Below are 26,658 nucleotides of genomic sequence, written 5' to 3'. Positions count from 1 at the left end.
GTGAAGTGGCATATCAATTTATTTAAAATGAGTGAATGTCACCTTCACAAAAATTATAAAAAAAGGGAAATTAAAAAATTAATGCTAAATATACGCGGCAGTCGAGTCTCTTTTGATGTTTGGCGTTTGTTGTCTTTTTTCTCATTTTTTCCTAATTTCATTTTTTTTTTTTTTATTGAACAAGAAGAAAAATAATCCTTATATTCATAATAATAGATTTTTTTATAATTCACACATTTTTTATTTCCAATCGTGAATTTAAAATTGCATTAGCTTCAACAAATTTTTAATTTGAACGGTGAATATAATGGCAGTCTCAAAAGAGCTGATTTGAATAATTTAAATTTGATATGATTACTTTTTTGGAAAGTAAACATATTTTTGTTTATATCAAATATATTTTGATTTTCAAAGATATTCAACATCAAGTGTTCCAATTTTGGATCATCAGATAGCTTTGACTAATTGTAAGTGACTTAATATGTCAATATAGATTTAATATGGGTTTAAAATAATTTTTTTATGATGATTCATGTTCAGAAATTTTTAACCTCTTTACAGGGTTAAAAACACTTAAAAAGAAAATAAAATTAAAAGTTTAAATCAACAGAAGAATTTAAAAAAAAGTTGAATATTTTTTAATAAACTTTAGTTTTTTCGTTAAATTTTATTAATAACTCTAAAAAACTAGTTTTACATTCGTAAAATGTATTATTGTACGTGAAATTTTTAAACTAATTAATTTTTTAATGTATTTTTCTATTTTTTATTAGATTGATCAGATAAAGGGCAGAAATGGTGACCATAAGTTGAAATTTTGAAACTGAATCAGGAATAATTAAAGGTGATTTGTCATGGTGAATTGAAAAATTTGATTATGTACGGACGTTGGCGAGCGACCGAGGCGGCGCGGCGGCGGCAGATGTGCCAGGAGGTTCGTTTCGGTGGAGCTGGTGCGGCCGCCGCGTGTGTGCGGCCAAAAAACTCCCCTGTCCGGAGCAGCGGCCTCCTCGAAGCCTCGCTCGCTTGCTCACGCACTCGGCGCTAAAATAAACAAGGCTCTCTGGCAAGGACGGCGGGCCGCCCCGCATGACACCATCTTGCGTTTGGTGCATTTCGTGAAAATTTGCATGCATGTGGAGTGAGTGAGTGGCCGCAGGACACCGCAGCAAGGACTCGCAGCCAAGATGTCCGGCGACATCCAGCCCAAGAAGCGCAAGAACAAAACCAAGAAGACCGCCAGCGGCGGCAGTGCTGGCCCCAGCACCACTCGAGGTATTTCTCCGAGCAGCGGCCATGTTTTAACCTCCGGGGTCCAAATCGCAAATTGAAACCTCATGAACACTGTTTTTCAAAAATTGACTTAAAAAACAAAAGGAACCAAATTCAATAAAATGGAAGGATATTATGTAGGAATTTTTCAGCTTAATTGCAAATTCTAATTTATGGAATATTTTTTCTTATGCTCGTGGAAAGTCTAAAAACATCAATTGGCATCGAGCGAAAGAATTTTGGAAACTATTGAATTAGAGTAAATACAAAAGTTATTTATCTTTATAAAAATATTATTAAAGTGGATTTATATAATATATTTTTTAATATTATTATAATTTTAACCACTTCTTTTGCTGCAGATATGGTTCTCATTTTATTTCATTCCATAGATTTAGTGCTACCAAATAAGTTGTAACATGTATAATGTTAGTAGGCCATCGTTATTGTTTCCCGGTTTTTAAATACTGGAATAGGCAGGGTTTCTTGAAAATGGTAAACATTTAGCTCGAGCTACACCAAAACAAATCAAATAATGAAGCAGATACAATCGGCACAGAATTTCTTAAACTCCAATTATTTCTTTCCTGAAATCAACTTTTAATTTACATACTCTTGAAGATTATAAATATTGATTAAAAACAGCAAACGTTGAGGGTTTCTAATTATCGTGAACAATTTATAATTTTTTAAAGGATCAAATCATCTTATTCAAATTTTATTTAGCTTGGATTCTTAATAAAAACATTAGGTAGGAAATTTCTATCAATTTTAAACATTTTATAAGCACTATCAAAATAGTCTATGTTTCACTTCTGGACACTTGACGACTTTGGGTTCATTAAAATCGTAAGCTAAAAACTTTGTTTCAAATCATTGAATACCCCTCAAATTTCCATTACAAACTTCATTTAAAATTCACAGACCTGATATTAATAAAAATTTTGCTTGATGTTCTTGAAAATTAAGAGATTAAAAAAAGAGTTCACTCATGAAGCAGTATTAAAAACCCGAATAAAATTATTTTTCTGTGTAAAGCAATAAAAATTATCTCAAATAAAAATATTCATCGTCAATCCTTCATATATTATATTTTATTTCGAATCTCGCAACCAAAGGAAAAGCACTTCATTCTTCACTTTTCCTCTCGTTTCATTATTCTGCGAAAAGGTCAAACTTTTCATGGCGACGGTCGACAATCGCTGGCCGCACGTGATAAATTGCAAGTATGTAGCGAATCGGTCGTGCTATTTCGGTCGTTCAATCGCAGCAAAATGTATATAACTGCCTGCGTAAATTCATAACCTCGTACGTCGGCATAGTGGGTGAGCCTCGCGAGTTAATGACCCGGCCGGCGTCTCGTTAAATTTCCTCCTACACCGCGCGACAATGCACGTTAAAAAAAAGAAAAGAATTCTCCGCACGCGGCACATCGATGCTGCTGGAAATGGTTAAAATTTCAGGCTTTCCGCAAAATTATTTATTTGGTGGCGAAAAGCGCGCAAATTATTTGGTGGGCCCGCCGAGCAATTTTATTGAAGCTGCTAAAATAACGCACAACACGCGCTATGCCCTCTCTGCGGGTTTACTCTCTACACTCGCTCGCTTCTTTTATAAATGTGTGCACATGGAGCGAGAGACTTCTACTTGGTCGGCTATTTTCAGCGGCAGCTACATCAAGGAGAGAAAAAGAGGAGAGAAATAGAGAGAGATGCTCTCACGTAGTAGTTCGGTGTGCCTCATTCGTTCGATCTTTGTTCCCATACTGACGTGCAGGGACAAAAAATAAGCCCCACTTTATCTATGCATGGGGGCAGTGTCAAAATGTGATGCTTTGGCAACAACATTGTTTGAAATGAAATGACCTATGAATTTTGATTTAAAAAAATATAGGGAATAAAAATGTTTAAAAAAAAATAACATCATACATTTTTTTTGTATTATAAAAATGTTTTATTTCTTTATGAATTAAATAAATTATTTTTTAAATAATTTTTAATAGCATTTTTTATATATATATTTTTTAAACAAAATTTGTTAATTTAACAAACATTTTTATACGGGTAATACATATTTTTTTAACTATATAATTGATTGAAATTAAATTTTTAAATATTATTAATTATGCTATAGGATTAATTACGAGCTAATTATTTCTATGTAAATATATATTGTTAGGATTATTGTATTTGAATTTTTGTTATAGATTCAGTTTAATTTCTTAATCTTCAATCATCAAACAAGCATAATATTGTTAATTTAAAAGAAATCAATCTCCATGGTTTTACTTTCCATAGGAAAGCAATTTCTTTTTCTGTAATTGGAAACATAAAAACTGTTTGAATATTTTTTTTTTAATTAATCAAACTATGCCCTATGCCTGAAGATAATACAGCGTTCATATTTCATTTCATTTTTCACTGCCCTCCGATTTTGTATCAGCTTCATTCCGCTGTTGGTGTGAATTAATTTTAATGTCATATTTGGATGGGAATAGTCGCGCCCATGTGGTGCACACTCATCACTGGCAATACCGCAGAGCCGAAATCAAAGCGCCGCTGCCTGTTAATGAATCGAGGAAAGCGACAATTTTGACTCTATTTTCACAGCTCGACCAGTCACGTGTAATTTCTCAGCCTTGGGAGGAATTAAATTTAATGCACAACCATTTGTATTATTCGGTGTCAAGGGGGGAAGGACTATTTTTGGTGCAATATTATTCGAAGAAGGAAGTACAGACGGACTTTCCCGAATAATGTGCGGGGAAAACTAGTTGCAAATAATTCCATTACAGGCGACAATGAATTTAATTGCGGCTAAATCCAATTCGAGCGTCAAAGCTAGATCGCAGTAGCGGCCGAAAAGTATGCCAAGAGCGCAGAACCTCGCGTCAAACTATTGTTTCCGCCGTTTTCTGCGAACACGCGGGCAATTGCGCGAAGTATGAAAAGATCCGAGCGGACCACTGGTCTGCTCAGTGCACCACCCGAGTCCGCACCGAAAGCTTGTTTACTTAATTGAGAGAAGACAGGGTTAAATTAAACCATGGCCCACGGTAGTTCTTTAAATTCCCGTTTAACTTTTATATTGGATTTGGGCCCCAGAAAAATTAGCTCGATTGGTGATTTTATGATTTTTTGTTTTTGCAGAAGAAGAGGAGGATGTGGCGAGCGAACCCACCAACATCCATATTTACGAGGAGCCGCACACAGGCGGCAATCTGTGTGCCAAGCTCATGTTTTTCACCCTTTTCTCCTCGCTGATCGTGCTCATCGCCCTCGTCGCAATCAACTACCAGGGCGACTTCCAAAGTAATTTAATTATTTTTGCCGAAAACCCCCACTGAAAATATTTATATTTCAGCGGACGTTGTGCAAGCGAAATCGAGGTACGCGGAATACTTTGACGGATTTCTGGACGAATTATCACCGGACGACCACCATGGCGACGACCACGACGAAAGTAATCAAATTTAACCCTTGTAACTTATTGGAATTTAATTAATTTAAAAACAGACGACGATGACCATATAGCCAGTTTGGAGGAAGATGATCACGGAGGGTTGGACGAGGATCATGACGACGATGATGGCCATGACGATGATGATGAAGATGGGCATGATGACGATGAACATGACGACGCCCAAGAAGATGAAAATGTATGGATTTGAAATATCAGGTGAAATTATTTTGAATAACGATAAAATTAGGATGACGACGGTGATGACGATCAAGATGATGATGATGAGGAGGATGGTGAGGACGATGAAGATGCCGACGAAGAGGATGCCGAAGGTGACAACGACGACGATGATGAGGAGGTTTGTTTTACAGAAAATTGTAAAAAATGAGAAAAAGAAGCTGCATTTTCTACATATTTATTTTTGTAATTGTGTTTGTAAATTAAATTGTTTGCCGTCTTCGACTGCAATTAAGAACTATAATTAAAATGTGTTTGTCTTTTATAAGGGCTCGGTTTTGTTTAAAACAAGGGAAGCAAAAGGGGGTCGAGAAAATAAAACGAGTAAAACAATTTGGCTCAGTCCCATACAGTTCATCCAGAAGTTGCATTCATTTTCAGTCGTTTTATTATTTTCCCAAGACAAACACATTGCACATGCAGCACGGGCCGGACAATTTTTAAAAGAGAGAACCCGCCACAGGAAATTCCAATGACAAAGAGCAAAGAACTGCCGAGAGTCGGAGGAGAGATCTTGTGTTTGCTTTTATAATTTACAAAATACATTGGCACTACCGGACGAAAAAAAGCACGGAGGCGGCTTATTTGCATTGAATGTCTAATGTATGCAATTGCTCAGGATGATGACGGAGCCGAAGATGGAGAGGACGGAAATGATGACGACGATGATGATGCAGATGACAACAAGAACGACGATAATGACGAAGATGGGGACGATGATGATGGCAAGTCTAGGAATTAGCACTCATTTGATTAAAAATCTTTAGGCTTGATTGGAAATGAATTTGCAAAAAAATCACATTCCTTTATACTAAAAGGAATATGAAATTCGTAAAAGTTCGATTTGAAATTTTTTCATTGCTTCAAAAAGATGCGTTATTTTTTGTTTTCTATTTAAATTGAATTGTTGAGCAATGGAAATGTGCACACTTGCTTTCTGAACTTTTTTATAATAGTATAAGTATCAGTAATGATATAATTTAATAATACATATTTTTGCAGATTGAACCTAAAAAACGAATTTTAATCGCTTCAATTCTTTTTTCCGTATCTATAAAATAAGAGGATTTTACAGTGTAATTTTAAATCCAGATGAAAATGACGATGATGAGGAAAATGATGATGAAGATGGAGATGACGATGAAGACGAAGAAGACAACAACAATGCCAAAACTCCAGTAGCCAATGGAGCTGACGATGACGACGATCAGGAGGACGATGGTGAGGACGACGATGGTGATGACGACGATGATGAAGACGACGAAGATAAAGTCGAGGATGAAGATGATGGCGATGCCGATAACGATGGAATCCCAGACGATCAGGAGGATGACGAAGACGACGACAAGCCCCAGAAGGTGAATCAGAGAGATTAAATTTTTTTAACACAGACTCATTATGGTAATTTGACAGCCCGCTGCGAGTTCCAAACCCAAGGAGGTGAAGCCAAAGGAAAATAAGGTAAGACAAATTGGTCCCGAGTCGCTGCAACTTATGTAATTCGTGTGCGCCAGGCGGAGAATAACGATGACGACGATGATAATGACGATGAAGACGGAGAGGATGACAACGAAGATGACGATAATGAGGTGAGAAATTGTTTTATTTGGACATTTGTCATGTCCCGATACGACCACTTCCTGCTCATTATGAGCATTTTATTGTCATAAAACGCGTGAGGTCTTAATGGGATGGAATTTAAATAATTTCGAAAGGCCGTTTAGATTAATTTGGTTTATTTCTTTTCAGGATGATGAGGCTTAGACAAATGCAACCCGAATCCTTTTTTCCCGAATCAAAACTTCTCAAATAAACTAAAAACAACTGCTCAATTTGTGAGATAAGACTAAAAATCATTTGAAAATTTATATTCAGCTAAATAATTAATTTGCATTTATGAACAAAAACAGATCCCACAAAAAACATCCATAAGTGCAAAATAATTAACAAACTGAATTTCTTTCTTAACACTGTGAATAATTAATGTTGTAGTTAATGTCATTCCAACAAAGACATTCTGGTCAAATAATTATACCCGGAATTAGTACAATTGAAAGTTCAGCTAGTCTATTCTCAAAATCCAAGTATCGTCAAACAACATATCTCTGAGATTTTTGCGAAAACATTCACTCGCAAGCAAGAAAAGAAAAGTGTACTAATAATCTTGGCTGTGAGATTTGAGTGCCATAAAAAAATAATGCAGTGAGCATTAATATCAAAATGAATGAGTAGGGTATTGTAAAATATGGAGCAACTGTTTGCGTGATTCCGATTTGTTTCTAATTTTTGTTCGAATTCATTTGTTGCGCTAATCCCGAATTTTTTGTTTAATTTGATTTCACACATTCATTATCCAACATAACACATTTTCAACACTTTTCCCTCATACGGCAATACCCAAAAGAGCCTCAAGAATTACTCACCTAACAAAATAAGGTCTATATTTTGGTTAAAATATATTTACCAAAAAAAGAGCTTTTATTTGTCTGCCTCAGAATTTCATCACGTCACCAGAGAGGTTCAAGGGGCTGAGAAATGAGGAAGGATTGTTTTTAAGATAAAATTGAACAAAGCCCAGCTGTGGATAATAAAGATTTTGTAGAAAACAAAAAAATAAACTATACAAATAGAGGTTTTATTTAAAGTACGTGTCATTAAGTGTTTCTCGAAATTTGAATTTTTTTTATTTTATTGAGAAAAATGATTACAATAAGGCTTATAGAAAAACAAGGTCAGGTTGACTGCTGATAAAAGAAAAATGTTTTTTTTTTTTTTTTTTTTTTTTTTTTTTTAGAATAAAGTTTATTTAATTGATCAAAATTATAAGATTTACCAAAAAAAATAAAATTAATTAACGTTATTGAATGAATCTCCATTCCCATTCAGCGAAATATATTTGAACATGAAATCTTTCAGGAAGAAAAATGACTTTAAAAAATTTTAATGTAAAAGATTTTTTTATCAACCTTTGTTGAGAGGTTCTTGACCTTTGACCTTGTCACTCGATGGGTTTCGTGCCGGTTGACGGACGTGTGTGGCACAATCGAAGCTAATTGATTGACTTTTGCAACTGCGAAATGCAGTCTGGCCGTGCCGGAAAAAGCAGAGCGAAGCAGCAGACACGTGGAGGAGTCCAATTAAGCATGCTTCTCTCTCATTGTGAGACGGTGCTTGCTTTGTCTTATTAGACTGTGAGAGCTCACCCCTGAATGTTGGCAGACAGCATGTCGCAGTGCCTCACAATAGACCACTTGTAAATTCAATTTTGCCCCCGTGCGGCCGGGCACCGAGAGAGAGAAAGAGCTCAATATACGACGTGTGTGTGTGTGATATTATAACAACGTGTAAAGCATACCTGTGCGCGCGAGTCACAGACCCTGCCTGCCAGTTTTCCCAGCGGCCAAGAGATGAGGAAATATTGGCGCATTGAAATAATAATGCACACATCTCAGGCTCTCTCTTGCCGGCACGGCAATAGATCGCAAATCAGCGCACCAAGCAAACTCCGCACAAGAGGCGCCCAAGGGTTGGTATTTCGCCCCCAACCAACCCTTGCCGCGCCTAACTTAAAGTGGCTAGACCCGGCGCGCGAAATTGCCTTTAAGTTTTTATTCGCGGCCACATTTCGTTATGCGCCGCTCTCAGGGGAAATTTGCGCCACTGCTTAAATTTTCGAAGATGTGTGATTTGGAAAAAAAGTGGAGTGAAGCAAAATAGAGGATTATCATGGCCTTCAGACGATACACTCTCTTCTGATTTGATGCTTCCATTTCGAAAAATGTTTGAATTCCAATTTTATTGATGTGATTGATGCGAAGATTAAGATTTTTAATGAATTGGTGAACTAGACAAATATTTGAGAGCATAGCCATATAATGCAAGTATTATTTTGATTTGATATATTCAAATAAATATATTATTTCAACAATAAATTAGATTGTAAATTTAGTGATTAATTATATAACTTGTAATTTAACATTTAAAAAACTGATTTTTAAAATTTCCAAGTTATAATTTATAAAATAAATTATTATATCATGTTATATAATATTTATTTGAATAAATTTAATAAATTTTTTTTTGTAGACTCATCAATAACATTATTTGATTTTTAATCTCAAAAGAACATTTATACTGAAATCTGAAAATGATAATTACACTAGTGAGTGAGCGGGTCTATAATTAATTATTATACTAAAGCAACATTCATCTAGGATAATTGGCATAAGAATTTATAATATACAGAGATATAAGTAATGTACTGAGATATACCACACATAAAGTTACACGAATAAAAAAAAAAATAAATAAAAATCTATTATATCATCAGTTATCAAATTTATTTGAAAAACAGTTTGTTTAGAGGATTTATTTAATAATAAAACATATACAGTGAAGATTTAGATATAATTAGATGGATTCAAATACAGCCAAGTATGAACTCTAGAAAGTCGCTATTTACGGGGGCGGGGGGTATTTTTACTTTTTGCAGCTGACTTAAAAAAAATCAATAATAATTTAAAGAAACTTTCATGCATATTACTGATTAGCTGTGATTAGCTTTGAAATTAGATCACACTACTATAGTATACATTTTGTATTAGTTTGATGCATATTTAAAAAGACACCTCGTAAATTTTTTTATAGTCGTCCACTATAATTAACATGAATTAAGAGATTTTTATTTTTCAAAAATGCAAAATACTACAAACGAAAAGTTCAGTCTTTTTAAAATTAAAATTCTTTAAATAGATGTAGACTACGTATATTTCTCCTTTTGCACTGAGGCACCAAAAAAGCTGCACTTTTCCGTTTCGGAATTTTGGAAATCCAATCCATCAGGATATCCTTTTGCTTTTTTTGTTCGCATCCGAGCTTTTCAACCCTTACCGGGACCAAATCTTCCAAAAACGTTTCAACGTTCAGAGAGAAAGTGGAACAAAGCGGCCGCGAAATTCCCAAAAGCCTTTGAGCAATGCCGGAAAACATTTTTTGATATTTTTCCTCGTAATTAGAAGAGAAAATGTTGGAAAAAGCAGCGTGGAGCGCGCAGTGGCGGCTGCGGCGGCGGGAGAGCAGGGTTGGAATTCCACCCCGAGAGCAATTTCATTTCAGGGGGTGGCGGCATGCGCAGTGGGCGCGCAGGTAACGCGGGTGGGTCAGCACATTGCAGATCGGCACTTGCAGCCGCTTCCACCCGCCTGCGGCACAGACACTCGTCCGTCTGGCAGTCCTCCGCACTCAGCGGCCTCCGACCGCCACTGCTGCCACCACCTGAGACTCACACACCAGCCGCCCCCGCCAATCTCTCTCGCTCTCTCGTCATGCGGCCCGGCCTCCACGTGCTCCTGCTGCTCTTCGCCTGCGCCACCCTTCAGGGTAGGTTCACCTCAAAGAAATTTTAATAAATTTAAGACAAAATTCACTGTTAATTTTCTTTTTATTGATCTTGAGAAAAATACTTATTTCTGTTGTGAATTGAATGCCTGGATTTGCATAATTATAACGATCTCAAAATCAAACAGTTTTTTTTTAAAATATAAAAACAGAAGTGTAAAAAAATGTAAATAAAATTTTTATGAGAGGAAAAACGGATAAAAAAATTTGACAGGATTTTCTGATCAACACATTAAAGTTAAAAAGCAAATGCTCGCAGAAAATGTTTTTACATTTTTTTATGTATTTTGAACCACCCAGAAAGGAGCATGATGCAACCGTATGAATGGAAAAGACAAGAGATTAAGAGAAGCATCAAAATTTATTTAAAAAAATCTTCTGACAATGAGCTCAAAGATAAAATAAAATCAGCAAAATATTTTACATAAACCTCAGCAAAGAAGTTCAAATGACGAGAAAACAAAATATTCGTGAAGAAAGAAAAGTAAAACAATCATACAATTTTGATGAACTTTTTTTGGAATCAATTAAATAACAACATATTTCATGTACATTAAAATTTTTAACTGGATAAAATTTAAATTATAAAGAATTATCAGAAAAAGACGATTTGAATGCATTTTTGGAATTAAATGAAATGTTCTAGAAAGACACATGGAACAGTATTTTTTCACTAACTTTTTTCACAGTATGCATTAATATTATATAATAACTGGCTAAATTTATGTCAAAGCAGTGTCGTGTCGAAGCAAATAAAAATTCTTAACTTGTTCCAAATCTTAAGGAAATAAGTAACTGGTGTAGTGTTTTCACATATTTTCAAATAATGTTATCAATTTTCCAGTTTTATAAATAAATTGAAAGACATTTTATGATTTTTTTTTAATTGACATTTTTAATGGAAAGAAATGCACAATGTAGCGCACGTAACTTAAAAAAGGTCAAATTTCTCATATTAAAAATTGAATTTAGTTTGAAATTAACAAAGAAGAATAAATTAATTGGACCTGCATATTGTGATAAATCCGATTTCCAAATCAGAGGCACATAAATGTATCAATTTGCATGAGGAAAATAAAGTACTGGGAACGAGAAAGCCATGAAAGAGCTGAAAGTGCACCTAATCAGATTTCAATCTGGCTTTTTCCACGGGCGGCGGCAAAAAAGGTCGGACCGAGAGCCAATTACTGCAACGCACACGCACACTAACAAAGTTCAAGTGCAGATTGGTACGGGGGCAAAGAGTGCGGATGTTGGAGTTGGTGCAGGCAGGCATGTTACACAGTCATCGAACCAACTCATCGAACGCTTTCCAATAAGGGGCATATCAAACGCGCGCGCGGCTCAAATGAGCTGGAGGTCAAGCCGGCTGTGAAAAAGCGGCGTTTGCTATGGCCGGTGGTGAACTTTGTGGGCTCTGACAGCTCCACTCGGCTGCAGCCGACTGCACTATACGTGCATGTGACTGACACGGTGTTCAAATTATTATTTATGCATGACCGGCTCTTGCTCTATAGCGCGCTGGTCACTCGCAGCACCGCCGAGTGGAATGCTCTCTTTTTGTCCGCATCTCTCTCACTCTACATGCACGGCCCGAATATTTACGGCCGGCCTTTCACCGAGAATTTAAATTGGGCGCTCGCCATTAATGAAGTGGCGCGAATTATGCAAAGCACCGCCCGCCGCCACCGCTGCATTTTCATTTGCGGCGAATTTTAATTAATTATATAAATTGCACTTTCATGGTAATCACCGCCTAGCAATATTGACCCAAATTGCAAAGTGCTCGCGGTTTTATTCACATACAGATAATTTTACAAGTTTGAAAAAGTTTCACTGCAGAAACAAATGTTATCAAAAAATGTATCGAATGTAATTTTGAGCTTAATTCACGAGAAAATAAGATGATGTGCTTTTACTTAAAATGATGAACCGGGCTTTCCCTCGTTATTTTATTGATGTTATTATTTATTATATCGTAAGCTGTTAAAAATAATATTTTTAACTAGGGAAGTTCTTATTTTCTACATGACGTGCACATGGAAATGAAATTCTTCTCGCAAACAATGAGAATTGTTGAAGTTATTATTTGTTTCGTATCGTTTATTTTAAGTTCTGTTTAATTGTATAAAGGGGGGTAATGAATGTAACAAACAATTGCTCAATAAATTGAATTATAGAGAGTACATTCTTCAAAAAAGACAAGACAATTTTAGATTACGATAACTAGATATTTTTATTTTTTAATCTAATTTATAAATCGAATATTTTTAACTGGTAACAAAATACAGTATTACAGAGTGTAGATCCAATTAAAATTTTCTATTAAAAAGGATGGTATGAAAATGATAGTTAAGAAGAATTCAAATTAGTGACGTTAATTTTTTATCTAAGTTTATACCCCGTCTCAAATTACTGTTGAGTAGTGTCACAAAGCAAAATGACAATAGTTCAGGTATTTATATATAATATAATATATTTTTTTTATTGTAAATTCTATTTTAAAATTATACAGGGAAATTTGATTCTAAAAAAAATTTTATGTTGTTATTCAGAAAAATCATTTAAAATAAGATAACTAAAATAAACTATAAAACTTGTTAATTATTAATAATTATATAAAATTGTCCCAAAATGGTAATTTATCAAATTATATTTATCAGAATAAACATTTAAAAGGTGCTTTAGCTCATTATTTTTTATAACCTAAGTAGATTATAATTCAACAATATTTACTTACATAGGCCACACTTAAAATTCAAAATATTAAAGAAAATATGACTAACTTATTATTTAAAATTAACTTTAAAGAGAACATCAATTATGATGACTCTTTTTTGCCATTTTAATTTTTCCCCTTATCTTATCTTTATAAATTTACCATTTTACATGTTGTTAAACATTTTCTGAAGATGATATAAAGAACCTTCTTGTTACAATCAACTCAGGAAATTGCTATACCTGATTTTCCGCCCCAATTGCAGACTTTGCAGCAATGAATCACTTCTGCAGTCTTGCAGCGACCCATTTATCAGCGCAGCCTTGGAAAACAATCGAAAAGCAGAGAGCATTACCGCGCGCGGAGATAAATTATTGCACAATTGAACGTGTGCCAGACTCGTGGGTCCACCGCGGCGGTGCAGGGGTGTTGCAAAAGTATGCAACCCGCACGGAGCATTGGCGCGGCAGATTGCATAGCTCCGATTTTTGACACTCACAGGGGCAGCGCTGCGCTTTTCGATCGGCCAGCTTCATTCGACTGCAGCCCTACTCGGTACTTATTTTTTTTTTACCGCCATGTACTTACACGGGCAAAATTCAATTACGAACAAATGTACGACGACGGACTTCTTTGTGCAGCCGAGGTGCAATAAAGCGATGATATATAAAGAGCGACTGCTGCTGCTTTCCAACAAGGACATAATTCAAAATTTTATCTGTGATGCCACCGCGAGTAGGTCGAAGCTGCCGTCTTGGCGTGACATAAAAAGAGCTGCCAAACTTTCCGACAGTAACGCACCGAGATTCTTTTCCAGCAGTAAAATAACCGTTTTATTGGGTCTCAACTGCATTAATGCGTTCTATTTCGGTCAGTCACAATTCATGCGACTCACGAGCGCTCAGTTTTTGACGGAAAACCGAATCGGAGGAGCAATAAAATAAAATTGTACTTTGATCAAGGATATAAGCTTATAAGAGAAATATGGAAATCATCATTTTTTTCTCTATCGGGTAGAAATATTTCAAAAAAACACTTGGTGGAAAAGTTTCGTTGTGGCCAGTCGTGGCATAATATTGCAATTTAAGCCAAACATTCTAAAAACTTTTTTTAAACAGCTCTATAGATTTTCTGAGTATGGTTAGTATTGCCAAATCTGGGGGCAAAAAATACCAAATAATACAATACAAAAAAACTATCTTTTTAGCAGGACTGTCCGTATAAATATTAAAAAATAGTTATATTTTATGTATTGCCAAACAACAGTTGAAGGTGCAGAAGAGGCTAATGATTTCTTTCAATCATTTCACAGCGAATACTTTGATATTCCTTAAAGGCATTAATTTAAATTGCTCCCTATCATTAGATGTAAGTTATTTTAGTTATTTATATAAATCTAAAATCTCAATTACTTTTGAAATCAAATTTAATTTAGAAATAGAAATGTGTTTTCGGACTAAAAATAAAAATATTTTTTTAAATAAGAAACTTCAAATTCTCTGATGACTATTGATCATATCCACTGAACTACATATAAGAAATGTTGTAATAATTATTGGATAAAATTCACAATTTCCACGGTTTTGCTGCCTCTAGGAAGTAAATTTTTTTTAACAACACAAGAACGTGATAAAAAAAAAATTAAAGATGCATAGTTTTAAAACTAACGAAATACGAGAAAAAATCTCTAAGGACTCTAAGCATAAACGAAACGTTTTTCATGTGTTTATGTGGTACCAAAAATTCTACTCCACGCTATAAAAACTTTAAAGAATGTTTTTGAAACGAAAATTAATTTCAAGTTTCCTTTTTCATTGAATTAAATAGTTAGAAATTGACAAAAAGAGCTAGGAAAATACAGACTTTGAAAATGCTTAAACTTCCGTTATTTTGCAACACGAAAAAATGACAAGAATTTGCTTTCACGTGCATCAAATTAAATTCTCTGTTGCAAGTGTTGAATTGAGTGTTCAAACAAAGTTTGCAAAATTGGAAGTCAAGGAAAGCCGAGCAAGGTGAGATAATTGAATTCAAGGTGAATGTGCACTTGGCACTGGAACCCCACAGCACCGCGTGTCGCACCATCGCAGCTCTCGTTGCAGCTGCAGGCGGGCGGGCGAACGACGGGCGGACAATAAACGATGGGTAAATAAAGTCGAGGTACATGCAATGAGCGTAACCCCCGCTCCTTGTATGGCCTCTGTTATTTCAAATAGTAAGGCATCTGTGGTGTCTGGCTACCATAATTAATCGACACGGCTTAAAATCACCGACCACGCCAAAAGCTCGCCTCCGACGTCCGAAGCTGCCCTGGCCGCGCCAATTAACTCAACGATTAGCTCCAGCGATTGATCTTTGTCCTCCCCCGGCTCAACTAGATAAAATTCGATCCATCAATTTGATCAATCAAACCTTTATCATGAAAATCTGCCAATTTTTTTAAAACATCCAAAACTGCTTTGAAGATAAATAATTTTTCATAAGAAAACCATTGCTCCATTTCTTCAAGATTTATTATTTTTGTTTCAGGGTCAGGGACTATTAATGAACCCTTTGTAACATTCCAAATGTAGTAAAATTTTCGAAGAAGCAGCTTATTAACATTAAACAAGACAAAATTGAAAATGATTTCTATTTGAACGATTCAGATTTCAGATAGAATTAATAATGAAATTATTTAATATTCTGGTTATTTTCTATTTATAAAAAAGTTTAACATTAAAAATTATAAGCATTTTTTTCTTTTGATAAAAAATTACACAATTTTTGTGTATTTCTGATTATTCCATATTGTACATTTAATTACAAAAAATTTATCTCTAAAAAATAATAGCAATTTTAAATTATTTATGAATATTATTTTAATAATAATATATTTTAATATAAAATAACTCCAGCTAATAAAGTTTATAATTTTTATAAACTGTGTAGTTGTTAACTAAACGTTTACCACAACAGCACCTGGCAGAATTGATTGTTAAGATCTGAAATTATTATTATTGAATTTTTTTTATTGAACTCTGTGTTTTGTTGAGCAGGTTTCAGTTACCGACGGATATGAAGCTGGCCGAAATATTTTTTCTTTAAATAAAAATTTATAACGTTATTAAAATAAAAGTAAGCAATAGATTAACCTAAATGTTTTTCAATAATTTCATATAAATTTTTTGAAGTTTTTCCCATTTATTTTATTTTATATCCACTTTGAATACAATCTCTCCGACAATAAAACTCGTGCGGTTCTGGAGAATCTCCGGTCGGACCTGCGGCGTTCGTCTCTTATTCCAAGATTAAAATAATTAATGATGCTCAAACAGTTAAATCCATTTGAATGGTCTCTCCATTTCTCGAGTTGCGGCCGGCCGCGCACTGCTTCCGTTTCCACGCGAGCTTCCATTCAAGAATTTCCTCGCCCGCGGCCCATCTCGTGAATGTAAACAGTTACGACGTCGACGGAGTGACGCGGCGTTATTTTTCTTGCTTTTTTTTCCACCGCCGCCTCGATCGTTTCCTTGGACTTACGTCAGAGAAGAGGACCAACCAACCATCTATACACAACCCTGTACTATATGCGAGCAATTTTTATCGTTTTCATGCCCCCGCATTTTGTCTCGTGCTGGGCGCCTCCATTAGAACCATTTTCTGGCATAAATCACTTGTTACACCCTATTACCCGCCCCCCGATAATCCCACCGATTTTGATGAAAAATTGCGGCCGAGCATCGTCAATCCGCTCTCGTGACATCATTATTTTCATCAAATCGCGGGTGGTGGACACGAACTGAACGTCAAAGCACCAAGTGCCACCGAAAAAGCCACGATCATCCCTAATTAACACTGACGTCCGAGCGGCAGGCGATTATTCGTTCAACGGCCAGCGGAACATGACATTTTATCAATAAAATTAGGGCTTTTGGTGCAGATGGGCGGACCGATCGTTTATCGTGACAGAGGACCCCCCACAGGGTGTTCCAAAACTCTGTTAGGAATTCAATTAAATTTATTACAATGTTCAATTTTTGTCAACTACAGAAATTCAATTTAAAGATGAAAATTGTAAAGATTCTAGAGGTAAAATTAAGAGTTAGATCACTGTCTTATAAGTGAAGATGAATAAAAAGCTTTTAAATTGTGGAAATGAAGAAGCCGGGCTGTTCCTTGTTTAAATTGTTTAAACGTTTCAACAAATGTTTTTTATTATTTTTTTATTTTTTATAAAACAACCTGAAATAGGTGCAAAGTATGCTGTAAATATGTAATATCTGAAACAAAATTATCAATTCAATAATGAAGAGAACCTCGCAAAAATATAGCAAATTCTTTCAAATATAAAGTACTACATTTTCATTTTTGTATAGTCATTCTACGTTATAGGATAGTTTTATAATCATGTAAACTCTATGACCAAATTTTTGGAAATCGTCATTGCTTGTGGAAAGGTTCTAAAATATTTATTCCTGAAAGTCTGCCAGATCAATGAAAATTACTTGAAATCGACTTAATATTCTATTGACCGAGAAGAATAAATAATGATAATAATAATATCATCGGAAACAGTTGGAAAATTAAATTTTACGGCAGCGCTTTACATTTGAATACATTCAATTTATGGGAAAAATTATTGTTAAGTTAAAATGTTTTATTGACCATGAAAATCTGAAAATGTTTTCATTTATTAACTGCAAAAATGTTGGTTCAGAAGTCACAAGTTATATGTTTAATTTGACAATCTAAATTTTTTCATTAATAAAATTATTAACATTTTGACATTTTATTTATGAAAGAGACTTATATTTGGAATTGTTATATTCAGATTAAAGCAGCGCCGAAAAATTAAAAAATTAATTGAAGAAATTAATTTAAATAGCAATAAAAGCATTATTTTTTTTATATAAAATCAGATTTAAATACTCTCAGATAAATTATACTAAGTAAGCGTTGCGTCTAGAAAGAAGATTCTTAAGAATGCAGTGTTATAAAAGGAAACTCACAATGTATGTATATAAAAGGTATTAAATTTCTCACTTGAGAGATTGTGAGAGATTGTAGTTGCACCTTTCGCGTGATCTGCTTTATTTGACGCAATAACGCTGTCAGTGTATAAAGAAATAAGCGCACAGCAAAATAAGTGCGTGTTGTATTATTTGACCCCCGCAGCGGCTGATGCTCTTAAAAGGCTAAAGGCCTATGTTTAACCACGCAATTGGGCATTGCACTGCTATGGAGTTGAGGGGATATCAATGCCGACATGAGACGCCGCTCGCTGCAGAGACGCAATACAAAAACAATTTAGCCTGGCGAAGCCGTACCGAGGTAATTCGCCAGCGTCAGTACGGATCATGCAATTTCCGGCTCAACAAACCGCTTTTGCCAAATTACTCCGGAGGCACTTGATCTCGGCCGACCAACTCAACTTTATCCGCGGGCTCAATTATTCCGCCAGCGCACTCCATTCGCTAACCCGCCGCCCGAAATAATTGCTGCCTCCAAACTTACACATCATGTGCGAAAGTAGTTAAACTCAAGTTGCACGGTGCGGTGTGAATCGCCCTGCTCAAGTCGTTACAGTTTTAATTGCTGTCTGAATCAGTTTTGCAAAGTGAGAAGCACAACGCGAACTCGATTGGAAAGGTCGGAAAAGTTATAGCTTTGTATTGGGAAAATCAGGCCATTGTTTTAGCAAATTTGGATTCCAATTTGAAGAGGAAATGTCATACTCATCAAATTTGTAAGGAGCCCCCCTATATTTTATTATATTATATATTAAAAAAAGAAAAAAGGAGCAATTCAAAAGCAGCAAAATGATCATAAATCTGTTAAAGTCAATTACTAAGAATAAATTTCTCACTCCATTTATAACATTTCTTGATGATCATATTTTTTACAATTCTAATTATAAAAAAGTTAGACGAATAGAACTTTATTATATATTTTGACATTTTTCAATGTTTACCTGGTCTATTGTTTTCTCTTTTCCTTATTATTAATTTTATAATTGATTATTTAGACTGGTTTAGATATAATTTTTGGGGAAAAAGATAACGAATTCAATGAATTTTAGATAATGCTCTTTTAAAAGGTATAGAAAATATATGCAATTTTTCGTGTTCCATTGTATCCAGATTTTATCATACATCGTGCTGAATTAGATTGTATTAAATTTTTTAAGCAAGCAAGTGGTCAGTTAATTAACATAATCCCCTTTCCATTTAAGGATTTATTATATATTTGAGATTGCTATGTCAGAAAAGTAGTAATAAGTAAGAAGAGATTTAGAAGAGTAATTTGTAAAGTGTATTTTTTGGTAATAAGCAAAGAGTTATTTCAGATATATCTTCTATTTTTATTTTTATTGTAAACTTATCTGAGCTAGATGATATCAAAAAGCTTGTTTTTATTATACCTTTGGAACGGTCTGATAATGTTAAAATCAGGGAAACGTTCTCGACTGTATCTGTTACGCAATTCCATTTGTTAAATTTTATTGCCAAAACCAATTAAACAAACAATTTTGAAAACCAAAAAACATTTTTCATATTTTGCGCACTTCAGGGGAATAATATTAAAAAGTGTTTCAAAATAATATAGATTTTTTATGCTCTATTTTGATTTTAATAACGACACATTAAATTCAATTACTCTAATTAAGTTTTCGAAATATATCAAAAGATACGGAAAATGGTGCCGCGCGTGTACACTTACTCGTCCTGTTGTTGCAACACATATGGTAGATGAGATAACAGTTTTTTGGCATATTTTTTATTTATCATGTGTTACAACAACAAGACAAGCATCTATCTAAATTTAATTCTCCACACCTTGTGATGTATTGTAAATATTCAATTAGAGTGATTGAATTTAATGAGTCAGTTTTCCTTTGAAATACAAAAAGTATATTTTCCGAATTATTTTAGTTTAAAAATTTATTTCAGAAATTACTTTTATCAGAAAAAAACCCATGATTTGTATACGAGCAAAAGTTTGATTTGTGTAATTTCTCACACAAGCAAACTGATTAATCAGCAGCATTGTTTTTTTTATGACATTCAATGGCCGCTGCGAGTTGAAAACAAAGAGAGCGCAGGCGGGGGCGACTCATAAGTTATGAATAATTCGGAGCGGCTGCAGATTTATTGGTTGCGGGTACACGAGATGGTAATGAGTCGGTGGTTTTTCTCCTTCAGCCGAGTCGGCGGACCTGAAGACTGACATGACCTTGCAGCCCACGGCGTCCGACTCGGCGACTGCGACCTCTTGCAGCTTCGGCGGACGCGACTACAGCGTGGGCAGCACTTGGCACCCCCGGCTCGAGCGCCAGGACATGGTCTACTGCGTCACATGCAAATGCATGCCGGTGAGTCTCTCATTACTCTCTTTTAATGCACTTCAACCGAGATTACGTACATATGTCGGTGCACTTTATGCAACAACAAAATACACCTTTCAGCCCGTTTGAATTATCGTTCGTGTGTGCGAATGGCCTGGCCGTAAAAATTTATGCGCACCTACTCATTACTATTATTTCATTTCAACTACTGCACGCGGACGTGTTAAATGCTAATGTCGCGCCTTTTCATTTGTCAAAGGTCGTTTCGTTCTCCCCCGCTCGCGGTAAATTATAATTAGTGTCACGCCGGCTTCACTACTGATTTGAATTACAAACAACTCCTACTGATTTTTACTTGTAATAGTTGGAAAATTTATTCTGAGTGAGATTGATTTATTGTAGATTATAGATGGGCGGTGTGGGCAAAATTATTTATTTGAATTTATCTTTACTACATTTCATCTCTTGAGTTACTTTTTTTCAAATCAACCGCTTTCTAAAATTATAAATTAGGGGGCTGGGTTTTTCTGTCCAAACCAGTGAAGACATCTTATTCATTGTCAATACATATCAAATCTGCCACTTATTCTGTCACAAATATCAAAATATGATGATGAACCTAATTCTAAATAATTGATCAAAATCATTAAATTTATTTATAAGCCTATATAATTCAGAGTTTGTTATTTTAAGTTATTCCCAAATCCAAAATTTTCATACAAATTCACAGATAAAAAAATTTAAATTGTCTACATGCAAATATTTTTGTCATTTAAAATTGTATTTTATTATGTTTTCAATAAAAAAATGTTTTAATTCTGTAATCCGCTCATATTTTTGTTTGGCAACAGGAAAACCTTGAATTGTATTCAGTTTTACACATATTCATTTTTAGTCTAATTGTAAGTTCACCCAAGTCGTAAAATGAAGCTTTTTCCAACTAAATTTCTCAAGGGAATTTATTTTTTTCTTTCATCGATTTCATTAAGCAAAGCCGCAAATCAATCTCGGCTTTTGTGGGCTCACTGAAATAAAAAGTTAAGAATCGTCGCGAGTAAATTCATCAGCCGAATGAAATTCAATTCCAGGGTCCAAACAGTACCTGCTCTAGTCAGGAATGCCCTGTGGAGTGCAACGATCCAGAAAACCAGTACTGCTGTCAAATGTGTGAAGGTGAACTAATCAATTACTCGCTTCATTTACACTGTTCGCCGTATCGATCAAATGAAATCATTTATGTAATACGAACTTTTTCTTATATAAAAAGCTTCTATTGCACATTGGACAATGCGCTTTTGGAAAGTTCCGGAAAGCTCATAACCGTGAAGATGTAAAATAATTAAATAAATAATATATTTTTTAATTTTTATAAATTCGATTCAAAATTTGTAATTGATAAAGTTTCCCTTACTTCAAACCAAATTTTCAGTTTTTTTTTTTTTTTTACTTAATTGGCATTTAAATTCCAAAAATTTAAAATTCAATATAGATTGATTTGAGATCGAAAGTTCAAGGCATTAAATTCCAACCTACAAAATTTAAAACGTTATACTTTTTATACTTTTACTTGTTTCATAATGTGTTAAATTTTTGTTCATTTCTCAATAAGGCTAGCACTAAATTAAGGCTAAATTTTGCTCCTTATGGAAACTAAGCCAACAGCAAGAAGATCGCCAACAACAACCGTTTGAGCACCGCCGCCTCATGTCTGCACGGAGGGCAGCAGTACCGCGAGGGCCAGAAGTTCAGGTCGAACCAGACGGTGCTGAAGGCCAACGGAACCAACCAGTGCGTGTTGTGCAAGTGCGAGGTGAGAAAACTTTTCTCAAAGCGAGCATCACGCTCGCCCTCCGAGAGAGAGCATAAATTTTGTTATGATCTAAGGAGCTTTTAGGAAAATAAAGATTTGTAATCAAGAAACGAGACGACGCACAATAAATCGCCAACCTTGACGGCGCTGCTTTTGTTTCTAGGGCGGGGTTGTCGAGTGCAATATCGTCCAGTGCGCACAACCGGCGTGCAGCCAGCCAATTGTCACATCTGATAGCTGCTGTCCCATTTGTCCACCCACAGGTAGGCATTTTTATGGCGCGGACACCCGAGTGGACCCCACACGCGTGTCACTATATGTATTGTACCTCCCGGACAAAGTTTACAAAGAATAATGTTGAACGTGAATAAAAGGAAACATAATAAATTAAATTTAAAAAAGGCAGATTTTGAGATTTCTATCAAGCAAAAAGTAATTTCATAAATACAATCTTTGTTAGAAATTTTGGATATTATACAACCAAAGGAAATTATTCTTGCCCGGACGAATATGTTACCTTGGGAGATATTGTTTATTAATTTACTCTCCATCACCATAGACACAATGTGTTAAAACACGTAATTTAAATAAAACTGAAATGCTTTCAAAATTTTCAAATTAAGCATAAGCTTCATATAAATGATTACCGTTAAATGGTGCCTGTAGATTTATTTATTTTAATTTACTAATAGAAAATTTAATTATTGATTAAATCTTAATTAGAACCTTAAACAAGGTTTTATTATTTAGACTTAAAAAACATAAAAAGTAAATTTAATAATAAGTGCATAATATTAAATTTTTAATAAAAAATTTAAATGGATATCTATTTTTAAAATGATTAAAAAATATATATAAATTAAAACGATAAATAATTTGATGTGCTTAAATTTTTATATACTATTTCTAAAGCAGCCAATTTTTAAATAATAAAATAGCATTGGCAAAATCAAGTGATTTAATATTGAATATAAATTGGTGTAAATTAAAGTTAAAATTGCTAGCCTCGAAGGAAAATTCAACTTTAAAAATGCTGAATATTTAAGTTCAATGATCAAAGCAAAGGTTGGAATAGGAACAGGGATCAGCAAACCCAAGGCAAAGAAGTACAACGTAGAAAGATTTTTTTGAAGAGTGGTTCTGATTTAATTGTTAAAAATAAGAAATTTTTAAATGTTTTTATAATTACCTGAAACTGCGGGTCAATTGTTTCCCGAATATTTAATAAGTAATTTTTTAATAGCGCATTTCTTTTTTATTAAAAATATTAAACAATGAATACAAATGAACATTTTATATGAAAATACCACTTATTTTCCAAATTTTAATATAATATGCTCACCCTTGTTTGGGGTTCAGAATATTTAGTACAAAAAGAATATGACCTGTGCCTTCTTCAATTAAATGACCAAAAATATGCATGCTTATCACATGTGTTTCCATTCCCAAGTCCCATCTCAACCCTGAAGACGTTTTGGTGTCATAAATTTTAAAGTCTGTGGGAAACTTTCTTTCTACATGACTAAAATCTAAATTTATTATACGGTGTGGCTTATTTATTATCATTTCAAGATGTCACACAAACATCAATTTGGTTTTATTAATTTATTGATTTTAATTATATTTATTTATTTTCTCCCGCGTCCCGGCCGGCCCTCAGATTCAATTAAAGAGCAAACGCATTCATCAGTTCCCAGCGAGGCCGTGACCCCCCGATCCAGTTACAAGGTCCCCCTGCCGGTGTGGGTGAATGGACAGAAGATCAAGCGCGGCCAGAGCTGCGTCCTGGAAGACAAGTGAGTCCCGAGGAGATTTCTCCTCCCGAGCGTGACAGATTGGTAAAAATAATGCGGCTCGAATTGCAGGCAATATATGAACGAGGAGAAGTGGCACCCGAACATGGGCCCGTTCGGCCCCATGTACTGCGTCACCTGTCAGTGCAAGGGCGGTCGCATCGAGTGCTCACGCTCTTGTCCCGACCCGGCGCTGCTGCAGTGCAACCAGCCCGTCCGCATTCCGGGACAATGTTGCGAGAGCTGCCCGCCCAGCGCTTTGATGCCGGCGTCGCCTCCGCAACAACAAAAGAGTACAAATTAAATATAATGATAGAGAAAATCCAATAAAATATACATCAAAATCTTCAAACGCATGAAGTGGCAAAAATAAATAAAAATTCTGTAATATTTAAAAAAAATTGGATATTTTCTGAATGATTAAATTGTATCTTTTTTTAATGGACATAAGCTTTATTTGAGAAGATTGGAGCAGAATTAATTTATTTCTAATTTAATAGATTTTAGATTTTCATTTTTTTTCACCTGTTTATTTGTTTATTTAAATACATTTTTCTATTTTGATTTTTGTATTGATAAGATTTTTGTATTGATTATTTTATTTACCTAGATTTTTTCCAAATTATCGTTGAAAAAAAAACATTTTTAATATGGTAAATTTCTTTTTACAAGCTGTCATAAGTTTTTTTTTTTAATTTAAAGACCAAAATAATTCTGATAAACTGTAAAAACTTATTTATTGAATTGAAATTAGAGGAAATACTGGAAAAATAATTGATGAAGTTTTGAATTACTGAATTTAATATGTCATTGTGTTCATAGCTGATGCTGCAAAGCAACTCCACCAGCTGAACGTGTGTCTGCCTCCGGGCACCGACACCCTCGTCTACCACTCTAGGCAGCAGACGACCAAGGGCGACGAAACGGTGGAAATGATCAGGTTCGCCTTTTCCAACTTGAAGATCGTCAACCTTTACACCTGGCAACTGCAGAAGGGAGTTAAACCATTCCTCAAGATCAATACCATTCTGCACCGAGACTTCCAAAACACAAACTTTCAGAACCAGCTCACCACCCTCGGAGCCACCTCGAATAGTAAGTAAAAATTTGGTTTCATTTCAATTTATTAATTGAATTATATTTACGAATAAGACCAAAAATGAAAAAAATTGTAATAATTGCAAATTCCTTTTGGCACTATAACGGCATTTATTTTCTAAGCGTTTATATTTTTTTCTAAAATTTAATTATTTTTAATTGTTTGATTAAAGAAAATTTGGAACGCTTCATATCTAGAGAGAGGACGATTGATCGGCGGTGCAAGACCAACTGCGCTGCAAAAATCAAACGTTCCATTCAACTCCTGCATACCACCCCTGTCGCCCGTCGGCACACATGTCTACCAGAGGAGATCAAAGTTTAGTGCTGATGTCAGTTTTTAAAAAGAGAGAAATCAAGAAGGATATAATAATAATTCAACATTTGAGATCGATTGTGTCACTGCCAAATTAGCAGCTCAAACCAAATGCCTCATGTCAGTTATTTAAGCAGTCCGACATTTGTAAAAGAATGCAAATTTTGTATATTTGCTGATTTGATTCATTCGATAATACGATACGGTTCTTGTTCGCATCTCTAGGCCGCCGCAAAATTGCCTTTTGTTTTTTTCCGAAGATGTCTCGTTAGGTCCGTACGATATTGTGGTTTTGAAATGCCATCAGTGTAATTTTAGATTTGTACATTTTAATATTTTCATACGAAATAAGTACCGCAATATAGACAGTTGATGAGGTATTTGCCACTAACCTTATGTTGAGCACTCTCACAAACACAAATCACTCAGTCCCCTAATCGCAGCAGGATTTAATCAACCCCAGTCGTCCTTTGAGAAAAAAAATAATATGTAATTCTAGGCCGAGTCTTCGTCGTCATCCGCGTGGAGCTGAAACATTAAAAGCAAATAAATATACGGAGAACTGAATCAATTTTCTTGTTATTTTGATTTTACCACTTCAGCAATGCTGATCCAGTCCCACACCTTTTGCGCCGCATCGTTTTTGCTAGGATGCTTGTCATAGTTCCAGGCTGTGAAGGACTCAAAGGTGCTTGTGACAAAAACTTTGTCCGAGCCAGACTTGCTCTTAGACATGAAGAGACCCTTGAAGTTTTCTGGCAGTTTGATGTCGGTGCCATTCAACGGTCTCCCGTGAATCGAAGTGGATTTCACTGAATAAAATTAAATCAATTAATGGTTATAATAGTAAAATGTTAGGATTATATAATTTTACTTTTTTTAGCTTCGTCATTATCAATGAGGATGTATTTGGAAAAATTTGAGCCACCATCAAAGTGGATTTTGCAGGGCAAAAGATGCACCTCTTTGCTAGCAGATTCCTGCCCATCATGTACCAGCTCCATTCTCCCTCTGAAATAGCAAAAATAGAGGTCAAAATTTAACAAAATGCTCAATTTTTAAAAAAATTCTCACAATCTGCGATATAACTCTGGAGAAGCGAGGTCAAAATATTATTTATTTAACTATTTTTATGTTGTGAAAAAATTCTTCAGCAGCTGCTTAGCGCAGTTGTTTATTTTTTTACCGGCAAAACACAGACTGCAGACATGTTTGAACTTCTATGCG

General features: G+C 34.8%; 3 protein-coding genes across 5 annotated transcripts; 2 read left to right on the top strand and 1 right to left on the bottom strand.

Moving 5' to 3' along the window:
• The first annotated feature begins 997 nt into the window (after window positions 1-997).
• On the top strand, window positions 998-6,915 carry LOC132201039 (uncharacterized protein DDB_G0290685-like). Of its 2 annotated transcripts, none has more exons than XM_059626903.1 (10): window positions 998-1,275; window positions 4,422-4,583; window positions 4,636-4,734; window positions 4,788-4,930; window positions 4,982-5,092; window positions 5,591-5,696; window positions 6,064-6,329; window positions 6,385-6,432; window positions 6,486-6,560; window positions 6,721-6,915. In XM_059626903.1, exons 1-10 carry the CDS (start codon window positions 1,188-1,190, stop codon window positions 6,733-6,735), a joined length of 1,113 nt encoding a protein of 370 aa, XP_059482886.1. In that variant the 5' UTR covers window positions 998-1,187; the 3' UTR covers window positions 6,736-6,915. The 2 variants fall into 2 exon arrangements, with proteins under 2 accessions (XP_059482886.1, XP_059482887.1); XM_059626904.1 differs by lacking the exon at window positions 998-1,275 and adding an exon at window positions 4,170-4,327.
• A 3,230-nt stretch (window positions 6,916-10,145) lies between these two features.
• LOC132200011 (chordin-like protein 2) lies at window positions 10,146-25,983 on the top strand. The gene is made up of 9 exons (XM_059625168.1): window positions 10,146-10,350; window positions 20,272-20,441; window positions 21,503-21,587; window positions 22,070-22,224; window positions 22,388-22,487; window positions 23,915-24,020; window positions 24,090-24,310; window positions 24,840-25,112; window positions 25,289-25,983. Exons 1-9 carry the CDS (start codon window positions 10,296-10,298, stop codon window positions 25,438-25,440), a joined length of 1,317 nt encoding a protein of 438 aa, XP_059481151.1. The 5' UTR covers window positions 10,146-10,295; the 3' UTR covers window positions 25,441-25,983.
• LOC132200014 (uncharacterized) lies at window positions 25,216-26,643 on the bottom strand. Of its 2 annotated transcripts, XR_009442146.1 has the most exons (5): window positions 26,506-26,643; window positions 26,306-26,442; window positions 26,026-26,243; window positions 25,824-25,959; window positions 25,225-25,416 (listed from the first exon to the last, which is right to left on the bottom strand). XR_009442146.1 is itself a non-coding variant. In XM_059625170.1 (4 exons), exons 2-4 carry the CDS (start codon window positions 26,433-26,435, stop codon window positions 25,927-25,929), a joined length of 381 nt encoding a protein of 126 aa, XP_059481153.1. In that variant the 5' UTR covers window positions 26,436-26,442; window positions 26,506-26,643; the 3' UTR covers window positions 25,216-25,926. The 2 variants fall into 2 exon arrangements, 1 of the variants encoding a protein (XP_059481153.1); XM_059625170.1 differs by having other exon boundaries at window positions 25,216-25,959.
• Between the last annotated feature and the right edge of the window lie 15 nt (window positions 26,644-26,658).

Source organism: Neocloeon triangulifer, unplaced genomic scaffold (genome assembly GCF_031216515.1).
Source record: "Neocloeon triangulifer isolate White Clay Creek 2 clone unplaced genomic scaffold, ASM3121651v1 ptg000014l, whole genome shotgun sequence".
In the NCBI taxonomy this organism is placed as follows: domain Eukaryota; kingdom Metazoa; phylum Arthropoda; class Insecta; order Ephemeroptera; family Baetidae; genus Neocloeon; species Neocloeon triangulifer.
Note: the sequence above shows the minus strand (reverse complement) of the source record. Positions and strands in the feature narration are given on the sequence as shown.

Excerpts from the sequence above, each read along its gene's own strand:
- LOC132201039 (XM_059626903.1), top strand. The coding sequence starts at position 1,188 with ATGTCCGGCGACATCCAGCCCAAGAAGCGCAAGAACAAAACCAAGAAG. Across the intron at positions 4,735-4,787 it reads TGGCGACGACCACGACGAAA|ACGACGATGACCATATAGCC; the intron begins GTAATCAAATTT and ends ATTTAAAAACAG. Across the intron at positions 6,433-6,485 it reads TGAAGCCAAAGGAAAATAAG|GCGGAGAATAACGATGACGA; the intron begins GTAAGACAAATT and ends CGTGTGCGCCAG.
- LOC132200011 (XM_059625168.1), top strand. The coding sequence starts at position 10,296 with ATGCGGCCCGGCCTCCACGTGCTCCTGCTGCTCTTCGCCTGCGCCACC. Across the intron at positions 10,351-20,271 it reads CGCCTGCGCCACCCTTCAGG|CCGAGTCGGCGGACCTGAAG; the intron begins GTAGGTTCACCT and ends TTTCTCCTTCAG. Across the intron at positions 22,488-23,914 it reads TCCCATTTGTCCACCCACAG|TTCCCAGCGAGGCCGTGACC; the intron begins GTAGGCATTTTT and ends CGCATTCATCAG.
- LOC132200014 (XM_059625170.1), bottom strand. The coding sequence starts at position 26,435 with ATGGAGCTGGTACATGATGGGCAGGAATCTGCTAGCAAAGAGGTGCAT. Across the intron at positions 26,244-26,305 it reads TAATGACGAAGCTAAAAAAA|TGAAATCCACTTCGATTCAC; the intron begins GTAAAATTATAT and ends AATTTTATTCAG. Across the intron at positions 25,960-26,025 it reads GGATCAGCATTGCTGAAGTG|CTCCACGCGGATGACGACGA; the intron begins GTAAAATCAAAA and ends TTAATGTTTCAG.